Source organism: Protopterus annectens, chromosome 9.part0 (assembly GCF_019279795.1).
Source record: "Protopterus annectens isolate FY-2018-M chromosome 9.part0, PAN1.0, whole genome shotgun sequence".
Lineage (NCBI taxonomy): Eukaryota > Metazoa > Chordata > Ceratodontiformes > Protopteridae > Protopterus > Protopterus annectens.
The window spans coordinates 307,777,696-307,790,509 of NC_056743.1; the positions used below are offsets into that span (position 1 = coordinate 307,777,696).

The 12,814-nt window shown below is 41.5% G+C and overlaps 1 protein-coding gene across 1 annotated transcript in view; it reads right to left on the reverse strand.

Annotated features, from left to right (window-relative positions):
- PSMC3 (proteasome 26S subunit, ATPase 3) overlaps positions 1-12,814 on the reverse strand; it is a gene marked incomplete in the record, with an annotated part of 1,066,102 nt that overhangs the window by 890,024 nt on the left and 163,264 nt on the right. The window contains 1 exon segment of the mRNA XM_044082888.1: positions 7,333-7,395. Coding sequence (XP_043938823.1) covers positions 7,333-7,395 — 63 coding nt within the window.

A 12,814-nucleotide genomic window follows, 5' to 3' on the forward strand; every position in this document is an offset into this window, starting at 1 on the left:
TTTCATAAAATGAATACAGTCTATTCCTTCCAGTTTCTCTTGGACAGCAGAAAATCTCAGGTTTTCCCTACGTGCATTGTCTTCTAACTCAACTGTTATTTTTTTGAAACTGCTCTTCTGGCGAAGCCCCATGCTCATCCAGCCTTTTCTTCATTTTAACGTCTGATTTTTTGCAGTTCTATCACTTCATCAGAATAGCTAGACAAAGTTTCTATTTTTCCCAGCCTTTTTTTATTTGGGTTGCTATATTTCTTCAATTTCTCATTATTTGTAATCACATGAGTGCATTTGACTTATTTTTCCTCTAAATTACTGGAATCCAGCTCTTGTACCAGAGCTGAAGCTTGAAAGTACAGTTGCAGTGGTGGTGCTGCAGTAGCGTTGTCGCCTCACAGTAAGATGTTGTCCTGTTCGATTCTCAGCTAGAGCGTCTTCTGTGTTGAGACATGCATGAATGGGAATACTTTCATTGAAGGTTGTGCATCAGGGTTGGCAACTCGGCACGTAAAAATCTACTACCAATCATTAGCTGACCGGAGTTCCGCTGTGGTGACCCCTAACCGGGAAAAGTCAAAAGACACAACAGTTGTGAACACATACCATAAATGTAGGATGTTAGAGTGTATTCACTGTGGCAATCATTACATTTGGGTAATCCTGCTGGCAGGTTGCCCTCAGACAGCCAGAATTCCAAAGTCTTGGGTCCTGCATCGGCTGCTGTTGCCCCTTCCCTGACGTCAGGTCGTCAGGGGTATAAAAGAAGCAGCCGACGCCATTGTCTTCAGTTTTTCTTGCCCCAGATGTCAGGTGCCCTCTAAAAGGGTAGCCAAACTTTATATAAATATATATATATATATATATATATATATATATATATCCATAAATACACCAATATAAATTTTACCTTCATCTATAAGCAAATACACCACATAGGTTGTATAAATCAGAGAAGGAAGGATAAGATCCAAAGGAAAAAGGGGGATGGCGGGTGGGTAACCTGGACTGCAACAGTGAATACACTCAAACATCTACAATTATGGTAAGTGTACACAACTGTACTATGTTCTTTGCGTTTCACTGTTGCAGTCATTACACTTGGGTAGAGTCCCAAAGCTATGGTGGGGAGGCTGGAGCTAGACAGCAGTAGGAACAGCTAAGAGACCCTGCAGAACTGCAGTGGCAAAGCCTGCCCTGGATTTAGAGTAGAGTGGCAAATGATAATGCTTTGTAAAGATGTGCACTGAACTCCAAGTAGCCGCCTCTAAAATGTCTCTGGTAGGTACTCCCCTGAGAAAGGCTGCTGAAGTGACTGCAGCTCTGGTGGAATGTGGTCTAATGCCCTTAGGCGCTGGCTTGCCATGGTGTAAGAAGCAGAAATGAATGCAGTGGCTTATCCACTTAGAAATAGTCTGCTTTGAGATCGCCTTTCCTTGTGATCCTGCAGCATATGCTACTAGTAACTCCTCTGTCTTCCTGAAAGCTTTGGTTCTGTCCAAGTAGAATCTAAGCTGTCTGTGTATGTCCAAAGAATGCAGAATTCTTTCCCTCTTGTTCAGTGGATTTGGATAAAAAGTTGGCAGATGAATAGTTTGGTAAAGAGCCACACTGGACACCACTTTAGACATAAATGTTGGGTTTGTCCTCAGAGAGACCCTGTCTGAATGAAAAATGATAAAAGGTTCCACATCCATGAGCGCCTGTAGCTCTGAAACTCATTTTGCAGTAGTAATTGCTAGGAGCAGAGCTGTTTTCCAAGATAAAAACTTTATATCAGCAGTAGCAGATGTTTCAAACGTAGACAGGGTGAGCTTTTCCAAGACAGAGATGAGGTCCCATGCAGGTATTGGTAATCTCCTTGGAGGCCTTAAATTTTTGGCTCCTATGAGGTCCTGCTTTAATAAAGGATGGGAAAAAAATTGGTGGCTCTGTATTGTAATGAGCCAAAATGACAGAGGCATGAATTTTAATTGATGAGAAAGATAAGCATTTGTCCAGCATCTCAGTTAAGTATTGCAAAATCTGAGGAATATTTGGTACAGCTGTATCAGTTCCTTGTGCCTGGTTCCAAGCACAGAATCTCTTCCATTTTCCAGCATAAGGCTTTCTAGTACTAGGTCTTCTAGCTTCCAGAATGACATCCATCACAGCTTTACTGAGAGGTGTTTTTTGTATGACTACATTATCCGCCATGCTGCCAAGTTTAATGTCCTGAGTTGGCTGTGCAGGATCTGATTGTTTTGCTGGCACAGTAGACGAGGTATTTGAGGTAAGGTCCAAGCTGGGTATAGAGACAAGTTCCTTAGGATTGGATACCAGTACTGGCATGGCCAGTCTGGGGCAATCAGTATCATCTTTGGCTTCTCCTGTCTGACCTTTAGGAGTACCTTGGGGAGGAGAGGCAGTGGAGTAAAGGCATATACTGATAGGGCATCCACTTTCCATGCTTGTTTGTGATGAGTCCTTGTGCAGAACCTTTTTAGTTGGTAATTGTGAGGGGAGACAAATAGATGTCCAGGCATCCCCAATTCCTTGTTATCATGCTGAAGACTTGTGGATCCAGCTTCCACTCGTGGGGATCCATGAGGTTTCTGCTTAGTTTGTCTGCCAGAGTATTTTCCTTTCCTGGCAGGAACTGTGCCTACAGATGTACTTGGTAAGTCAAAGCTGTGTCCCACAAGGTCATGGCTAGTCTGCAAAGGGGGTAAGAATGTGTGCCCCCCTGCTTGTTTATATACCACATGACCGTGGTGTTGGTCTGTCTTTAATAGTAGTTGTCCCGGATGTAGTAGATCCTTGAAGGCTTTCAGGGCATTTTGAACATCTAACATCTCTTTCTGATTGATATGTACATGCAATTTGATTTGAGAACCGTGTGCCCTGAATGCATCTTCCTGCCATGTGGGCCCCCCAGGCAAAATCTGATGCATCCGTTGTTAGTGTCTGTCTGGCTGGGGGTAATGTGAATGGCTGTCCCTTGTTCTGGTGACAAGCCTTTGCCCACCATCGAAACTCCTGTTGTAGGCAGGGAATGAGAGTAATCATTGTTTCCAGGCTGTGGCAATGTTGGATCCAAACACTTTTTAGGCACCATTGAAGTTTCCTCATATGCAGTCTTGCATATGGAATTAGTAGGATGCAGGATGCCATGAAGCCCAAAGGCTGCAAAATGTTTCTTGCAGATAATTGGGCCGTTGTTGCCAACATTTTGAAATAGGTAGTCAGTTGCCTTTGTTTGTCTGGCGTGAGATAAGCCATCTGGGCAGTTGTATTCAAGCTTGCACCCAGGAATGTTATCTCTTGAGAGGGTACTAGTTTTGATATTTTTTTATTGACTTGTACCCTAGGCATGTTAGAAGTCTTTTCACAAATGCCAGAGGTTGAAGAATGTCCATGTTTCTCTGCTTGAATTAGAGAGTCATCAAAGTAACGATATATTTGTATTCCTCTTTGTCTGCACAATGCAATTACTGGTGCCAGGCACTTTGTAAAGACCCTGGGTGCAGTAGATAAGCCAAACGTCAGTGCAGAGAATTGGTAATGCATTGAACCAGCCTTGAATCTGAGGTATCTTCTGCATGATTGTCTGATTGGAACATGCAGGTATGCCTCTTTTAGGTCTAAAGTCACAAGCCAAGCATTTTTGCCCAGCATGGGCAGAAGCTGCTGCAAAGTCAACACTTTGGAATATCCAGGAATGTGTTCAGAATAGATAGGTCCAGTATCGGCCTCCAGGCCTTGTCCTTTCTGGGTACCAAGAGTAGTCTTGAGTAAAAACCTTGTCCCTGCTCTTGCTCTTGTACTTGCTGAATGGCCCCCATGTCCATGAGGGATGAAATTTGTTTTTGTGCCTCTGCCCATTGATTATTTGGCATATTTGGCCAGCCGTTTGCCTTTGGCAGAGTATGGAAATGGAATTTGTAGCCTTGTGACACTATTTAGAACCCACTTGTCCTGGGTTATAATGTGCCAATTTTGAGCAAAAAGTGCTAATTTTCCCCCCTAAGGGTGCTGCCAGAAAATAAGTGCTTGGTGCAGGCAGGGGAAAGTCATTGAGACTGCTTTCTGTATGTTTGTGCTTTATCTTCTCCAGCTTTGGAGGTAGAAGCACCCCATTGTTTTGACCTATAAGATCTTTGCGCCTGGGATCTGCCCCAAGGGCGTCTGGCTCTCCCCTTTGAGGTCTGTCTGACACAGGAAAGGACCAATTTTTTGTAGGCCAGTGTCTACTAAACCTAGGTGGCTGTACTTGTAAGAAATCCTTAACAGTTTGCATAGATTTAGCTTTGTCTTCCATTTTCTTTAACACCTCTTCTGCCTTAACACCAGACAAAGTATCATGCTGTAAAGGTGCATCTAGTAACTTAACTTTAACATGATCAGGCAGATTTTGTTCCTTTAACCAAGCATGCCTCCTAATTACAGAACCCGTAACTGCGGCCATGCAGGAGGCCTCCAAATAATCAAAACCACATTGCAAAGTATGCTTCCCAACTTGTTTAGCTGCATGCAATAAATCCTGCATTTCCTTGTTTTCAGCACATTCAGAATTTATCATTTTCTATTTAAGCAATCCCATGAGATGTTGCTGATATTTGAGTATATGAAACTGACAGTTTAAGGCCCTTATAGCCAAAGTTGCAGATGTGCAAACCTTTTCTCCCCATCTATCCAGTGCTCTTGAATCTCTATCAGAGGGGGTGTTTTTTTTTTATGTCGATGCCTTAACTCCCTTTGGACCCTGTGAAATAGTTTCTGGGTCAGCAGCAAGGTTTTTAAAAAGAAATTTGAGAGAGCCAGGAACCCTATAATATCTGTCAGGCTTAACAGGAGCTGGAGATAAGGAGTCAGGGGTCAAACTAGACTCCGAAAACACATCATCTACAATGTCTAACACAGGGGGCATGGCTAGAGGCCTGTGCTGTGGTAGTAAAAGGAAATTCCTGAGCCTCTTTTTAGATTCTGAAAAATCTTGGCTTTCCCAGTGAAAATGCTCCCTTCATGGTATGCAAGGTTTCCCCAAAAGAATAATCCTCAGGAGGGGATGCTGAAGGTATAGATTCTTCAGCATCAGAGTCCTCATAGGGGGGGAGAAAGAATATCCCTGATCAAAAGAGTAATCAGAAGAAATAGAAACCTGATCTGAAGATTAATAGTCGGCATCTTGCCTAGGCCTCTTATCAGGAGGGGGATGGGAACCCCTAATCAAGGTAATCAGGTCTTGGGCCGTTTTGAAAGCCTGTACACATGGCTCATGAGTTTGTTTCCTTGCTTTAAGAAGATGCTTTAGTCTTTGTCTTTGAAGCTGAAGTCATTTTAATAAGAAGATGATGAGGTCTGAATACACCCTGAGAAGCCGGTACCTGCTCAGCGGCTCCTGACCCATATGAGGGATTAGCGTCAGAGGCTCCAATACTTTGAGTATTCAGCAGCATGGCCGATTCCACATGGGAGTCGGTAGCGGCCTGCGACTCTAAAGTAGCAGGTGTCAGGGGCTGCGAAAGCGCCTCACTGAGAACCGGCGACTAGCTTAGGAGACGCTTCGTCGTCGGTTTTGGGCCTCGGTTGTTTTTCTCTATCCTTTTCTTTGCGTTTTTTGTAAACTCCGGTAGTCGGATGGCTATCAGACGACATTTCAGGATAATTAAACCGGCTATCAAAATACTTTAAAGCAAAATTATACCGACGCTTAATGGTGTGGTGTGTTGATTAAATCTAGCACAAAACCAACAACCAGTAACGTTGTGATCAGGGCCTAGGCAAGGAATACAGCAAGAATGAAAGTCCTTATGAGGTATTTGCTTTCCACAAGAAAAAGAATTATTAACTTTTTCTGACATCGGCCTGGAGCAAGAAAAAAGTTTCCCCAATGGGGTACTCAGCTTTATTGAAGACTTCGGATCTGAAACTCAAACACGAAAATCTCAGGAGTCGGCCGACCGGCACTTCCGAACTGCTTCTGCTTCGGGCACCATGCGGCAAGAAAGACCGAAGAAAATGGCGTCGGCTGCTTCTTTTATACCCCTGACGTCAGGGAAGGGGCGACAGCAGCCGACGCAGGACCCAAGACTTTGGAATTCAGGCCGGCTGAGGGCAACCTGCCAGCAGGATTACCCAAATGTAATGACTGCAACAGTGAAACACGAAGAACATCTGCCTTTTACTGGACAGCTGCAGGATTCTTTCCAGACAGTGTTCTCTAGTCACCTTTTCTGGCTGATTATTTTCAGGTTCTCCAAATTTCTTCTTTGTTAGTATCTACGCAGTGAATTAACTAGCCAGCAACTTTTACCCAAACTGACAAATTTACTGGCTCCCTTTTCTCAGTTTCTGTTTTCACACTGGGATTCACGAAATTAAACTGTTGATCAATATGCAGCTGACTTGGAAACTCTTATGGCCTAATCTGTGACAAAAAAGGTTCTCACAGCTAATAAATTACCAGATAAAGGAACAATGAAATTAACACATTACAGCCAAGTGACACCTCCGGGTTCTTCCTCAGTTACATCCTACTGACACCTCTAGGTGTCAAACATTGCTTATTCATAGTTACATGAATAATTCCAAAACTATGCTACATACAAACTACTGAAAGATTTCATCATAGAGCTTATACAATAACAACCACAAACACAAATGAAATTATATTTAACCTCTTTCTAGTGGAGGTAAACAGATATTTATTGCTGTTCATATATTTATTTAGACAGTCATACATTTCATGTTTTTCTCGATATCTCAGCAACCAAGAAGAACAGACTGAACTGGTAGCCTCATATGAAAGTATTCAGCTGGAAGAACAAAATGCTGCTGACAGTGTGTGCGCAACTTGAGTGATTGCTGAAATATTAAGTTGTTTACAAAATAGTATAAAAATACTTACTGTGCTCACTGTGACATAAAATTCTGATAAGACCTAGAACCTAAAGAATACTATCATTATAAAATTAGCTTGTGCTGAAGAGTTTGAAGCCGATTTTTTTAGTAACCCTTATGGTTCCAAAGATAAGAACTTTTTTTGCAATGCAAGGACATAATTTAACTTTTATCAAAAAGTTTAGAATCAGCCAGCTGAGGTTACAGTGCAAATTTTCAGAGCTCCACTGGAATGAATTAACAATGCCCTCAAAATCTAACCATTTTAACAGTGAAAAATCATGGGAGTGAAATCAATTACATATTCCTTCTACTACTTCCAAGTACATTCAACACATTCCTAGCATATAACTTGACAATCTACTTCTCACATTTTCACCATAAGGAGACTGCATTATTTCCTTCCACTCAGTGTTCTAACTGTAACATATTAAAAAAGTAAATTACAGAACTTACCACAAGATCACCAGGCTTCAATTTTTCAGCATCAACCAACCCAATCACTGGAAGAAAGTACGTCTAAAATAAAAAAAAAAAAAGTTTCACCAGTGTACAAGAGAAAAACACAAAACACCTTCATATACAACCAAAGTTAAACTCTGAAGTTATATGCCCACAACTAATGACAAGAATGTCTGAAACTGACTCAGGTAAAGAATTCTGGGATGTCATCAATTCAAAATACTCTGCAGAGTACATACTGCAAGGAAAATATCTGAGAAATTTTGCTAACTTGATTTACCAACAGTGTTGGGGAAAGGGACAGCTTTAACACTGATAAAAGTTTACAAACTCTTAGCAGATTTGGAAACTGTAGGGTAGCACAGAGCATGCAACCTCAGTCAACACTGCAGAAAGTTTGGAAGGAAATGAGTCTTCTTTTAACCTTAAAATTGTGAAGTGACAAAATTAAACCAGTGCAAACACAAAGGAAATTAGCCTACACAATATTCCCTGCTTTCCTGCAATACTGGGATTAGCTAAATTTAACATCTTTAACTTGTTACAGATATGTTGATGAGAATTCTTCAGGTATGGAAAGAACCAAAATATATGTAGTGCATCTGCCTCCATCTTCATTGCAACAAGAAAAACAAGTCTTTGTAAGTTGTGGAAAGATATGGAAAAGAGGAAGCTAACTTTGAAGTACAATACTAAAAATCAAGTGCAACACAATTTAGCAAAAGATACTCTAAAGTTACGACTGGACACTTCATAGCTTATTTACCACCAAACATAAAAATCACCAAATAGGACTCTACACGGAAACTATTACTGCAAAAATGTAAGGTGGTTGTGCCATTCAGGGATATGTCAATATCCTATAATATGGGTTTTCTTTCTTTATAATTACATTTGGTTGCTTAGTAAACTACTTACTTATTTAGCTTATAAAAATGTGCATGTATGTAATTTTTATACATTCTTATTTTTTGTTTGCTTAAGAATTATGCAGGTTGTATAAAATCAAACCTGCACTTTGAATATATTTGAAATATTATTCAAATATTTTTATTTTATAAAATTTGGGGTGCTTATGTATTTCAACGTATGTTAAACTGAAAAAATATTTTTACAAAAACAATTCAAAGAAACTGCACCTGCATGCCATACACTTTCAGCAATTATTGTCCCGAGTCTTGACTCTGTTGTACAGTAGGATGAAGCCATGACTGCACCCTGATGACCCCGGATTTAACTAACACCCTGGTGCTGGAAAAGCTGAGATGCACTGGGGAAACGGAATGATAATGTAATGTCTACTCACTTTTTTTCCAGAGGAAAGGTTTGGAGATGCTTTGGCAGTGTGTGCATAAGACTTAAGTTCTGGTTGTAATACAGAAGCAATGACAAAAGGAAGCACCACACTGTAAAGTGGGAAGGGAAAAGATATGCATATAACCACAATGTAGGCTCCCTAGAAATGTCAGTGAAGTTAAGCCCACTATCAAATGAAAATGGATAGAGATTTTATTGAAAACCATCTGGCTATGGGATGATAACCCTGGCATCTCCATTTTGTTCCTCAGGCACAGCATAACACACAAGCCTGAGGACTGGCAAGTTTTCCCATTAGAATGGAAAAGACACAGCCAGGAAAACACATGGTTCCACGTCAGTTTTGGAACAAGGTATCCTAACATAAATGCAGAAAAGCCAGCCTTTAAGCACAGTCCAACTAGGTAACTGCCTAGGGTGCCATGCTTGGAGGAGCAATATTTTCAATACAGTTTCTTTGCTCTATAAAAAAAAAATACAATGCACCCGGCCCCACAGTGCCCCAGGCAGAAGGTGCTCTACTTGACTTGACCATTCAAGTCAAGCAAATTCACATTAAACTTTCTTTGCGAGGCCTCTGCAACTTTGCTACATTCGAATGTCAGGCTGAAAGCCTACACACTAAGAGTGAGTGTTAGCATCAGTATAATGCACTTTTTTTAAATTAAAACTATAACCATTGCATCTGAATGTCTGCCTTTACTAGCTGTATCTTCAAGGGGTTAAGATGGACATTCTGCTGAAATACTGAAAGGAATGGTGCGGAACAAAGTAGCAAGGTTAAGTACTACTTTTTTTCTGTGATGCCAGCAGTGATCAACTTTTTCTGGAATTACTTATGGATTTGTGTAGAGCAACCTGGAACACTGTAATGTGTGGCAAATTGACTGTGTGGACCTGGCTATCAAAGATGAAATTTGCTATCAGACCTCTTGGCTATAAATACAGGGTGGTGGTATGGGCTGAGTGGATAGAAATAACTTGATGCTCCTGTTGTTTAAGCAGTCACTAGTATCGGACTCTGCAGGACAACTATGCATTTTTTATTAGCAAGTTAGACTACTTGACATGCACATACAGAGTAGATTTAATTGTTGGGGCTGTATGTAGAGGAAAATGACTAGCTGCCTGCTGCTGTTAGCTTATTATTCTGGGTTTGCAGGACTACTGTGAATTATGTGAAGTGATTTGGAATACTTTATAATGCGTGGCAACTGTTTGTTTGAAAGAAGGGAGAAATCATTAAATGGTAATTCTTGTATCATAATCCAACATCCGAATTGTACATAGACATGGCTATAAGTGCTTGGTGGGGACTGCCTACCGAAATGAAACGGATCCTCATCACCTGCTTGATTTACAGTTATTTCTTAGAGAGATAAAATGCATCACAGAATATCTAGACCTTCATAGCTTGTGGGGTATTGGTGACTCCCTCACATCCCCAGACTGTATTAATGGATTTTGACAAAGGCTTAGTAGTGACCTTGAACCCCACTTAGTCTAAAACCAGCCCTGCTCAGAGGTGTACAGAGTAGGTCACTTTAGCTTGGATGGGGAGCTAGGGATGATGTCATTACTTCCTTAACTTTCCTCCCAAACCTAAGATATCACCATCTTATGCTGGGTTGGGGACAGTGTGGTCATTATTTCTTTAACTTTTCTCTCAAACTTCAGAGTTGGGAGACCATTTACAGTCAGACACAGACCTTGTTTCCACAGGTGCAAACAGTGCCAACTTGACTAACATCCCAATGGGGCTATCATCTAAGTAATATGGTTCGTTATGAAGGTCAACATTTTTATCCAAAGAGGGAGTGGGAGCAAAGGACCATAATTAAGCATGTTTTGTAAATATCATTTTAATTATATACAAAAAAGAATGCAACACAACTGCATATTTTTACTATAACATGCATTTTGTGCAAAGTAAAATGTTTGAAACTCTAATTTTTGGCATTACTTACTCGCACCATCTGTGAGAGATGATTACCCAAACCCAAAAAGGGGGCTGCCCCCACCTGCACCCCTGGCATACACAGTTTTAACTGCCTTGCGGCCATATGGTGGGGGGCAGACATCCACCATTGAACATTATGCTGTCTTGTTTTACTACTGTCATCCCCTCAAGAACAGCTTTAGTAGCTAAAAAGTAGGAGTCAAGTACTTACCATTACTTGGTACCTGTGTTGTCCATTTTTCTTCTTCACTGCTGCGTCTCAGATCAGACTCTGCTGCATTTCCAAGACTTATGATCTGTGTCTCAATCTCCTCCCTCTCCCATAATGCATCATATACCTTTCTAACTCCTCAGATGAAGTTTGCTGCCCCATATACAGAAAATTATTAATATAGAACAGAACAAATCATTTGGGACCCAAACCAGGAAAGTACAGTTTTGTACCTACCATAAATGTAGATGTCCGAGAGGAATGCATCTGCAGTCTTTACAAATGGGTTGTCCTGTCGTCAGGCAGCCCTTCGGTCGGCCGGATTCCAAAGTCTGGGTCTGGCTTCGGCTGGTGTCACACTTCACCCGACGTCATTGTGGCAGTTATTCGGGTATAAAGGCATCAGCCGACGCCATTTTCCTCAGTGTTTCTTGCCCCAGATGCCAGGTGCCCTCTTGGATGGCTAAATTTGGATAAATGCCAAAGTTTCCAAATAGTAGAGAGCAAACACATAAAATAAGCATGTATGTACATATATACAAACAAATACACCATAATAGATCCCCCCCAAGCTAGCTGAAGATTGGCAAATACCCTAGGAGTACCTCAGAGGGGAAAGAGGGTGGGTAATCCTGACTGCAGATGCATTCCTCTCGGACATCTACATTTATGGTAGGTACAAAACTGTACTATGACCTTCAAGGATGCATCTGCAGTCTTTACAAATGGGTAGAATACCATAGCTAAACTAGGGGAGGAGGAAATGAGAAGAGATTATGGTGTAGTTAGGATCCCTTGCAAAACAGCAGTGGCAAAACCAGCACGGGATCTAGAGTATAGAGGTAAGTTATAATGCTTGGCAAATGTATGCACGGAGGTCCAAGTAGCAGCCTTTATAATGTCCTTGGTAGCCACTCCTCGTAAGAAAGCTGTGGTAGTGGCTGTAGCCCTTGTGGAGTGAGGCCTGATGTTCTCTGGAGTTTTCTTTCCATGGTAGGAGTAACAAAATCTAATGCAATTTCCTATCCATTTGGAGATTGTCTGTTTAGAAATTGGTTTTCCTTCCTTTCCTGTTGCATATGCTACCAGAAGCTGGTCAGTTTTTCTATTGTTTTTTGTCCTGTCCAGGTAGTAGCGTAATTGTCTGTGCACATCCAAGGTATGTAAGAGCCTTTCTCCCCTGTTCTGTGGGTTGGGGAAGAATGTAGGAAGGTGGATAGCCTGATTTAAAGATACTCTGGATACCACCTTAGGCATAAATGTAGGATTTGTTCTCATGGACACTCTATCTTGATGGAAGATTAGGAAGGGTTACACTGCCATTAATGCCTGTAGTTCAGAGACCCTTCTTGCTGAAGTTATTGCCAGCAGGAAGGCAGTCTTCCAGGATAAGTATTGTAATTCTGCTGTTGCTGCTGGTTCGAAAGGAGGAAGAGTCAGTTTTTCTAGCACAAAGTTCAAGTCCCATGCTGGCAATGGAGGTTTCCTGGGAGGTTTCACATTTTTAATTCCTCTCAGAAACTGTCTGAGCAGAGGATGCGAGAAGACAGGAGGATCCAAGCTGTATTCTGCTGAAATAGCTGATGCATGTATCTTGATGGAAGAGTAGGACAGGCCTGTATGGAAGAGCTCCGCCAAGTACTCCAGGATGTTGGCTATGTTCACCAGTGTCACATCTTGCCCCTTTGCAGTACTCCAGATGAGATATCGTTTCCATTTTGCTGCATAATTCTTTCTTGTTGAAGGTCTACGAGCCTCCAGGATTATGTCTTTAACCCTTTGGGATAAATTTGGGTTAATTGCTGTTATGTAATGTTCCAGGCAGTTAGCTGCAGAGTTTTTAGGTTTGGATGCAGGATGTTGTAGTTGTTCTGTGTTAGCAGTAATGGGATCAGGGGCAGTGTCCATATTTGTGCCCGGGACATGCTCCTCAGCAGTGGATACCAATGTTGTCTTGGCCAGTCTGGGGCTATCAGAATGATCCTCGG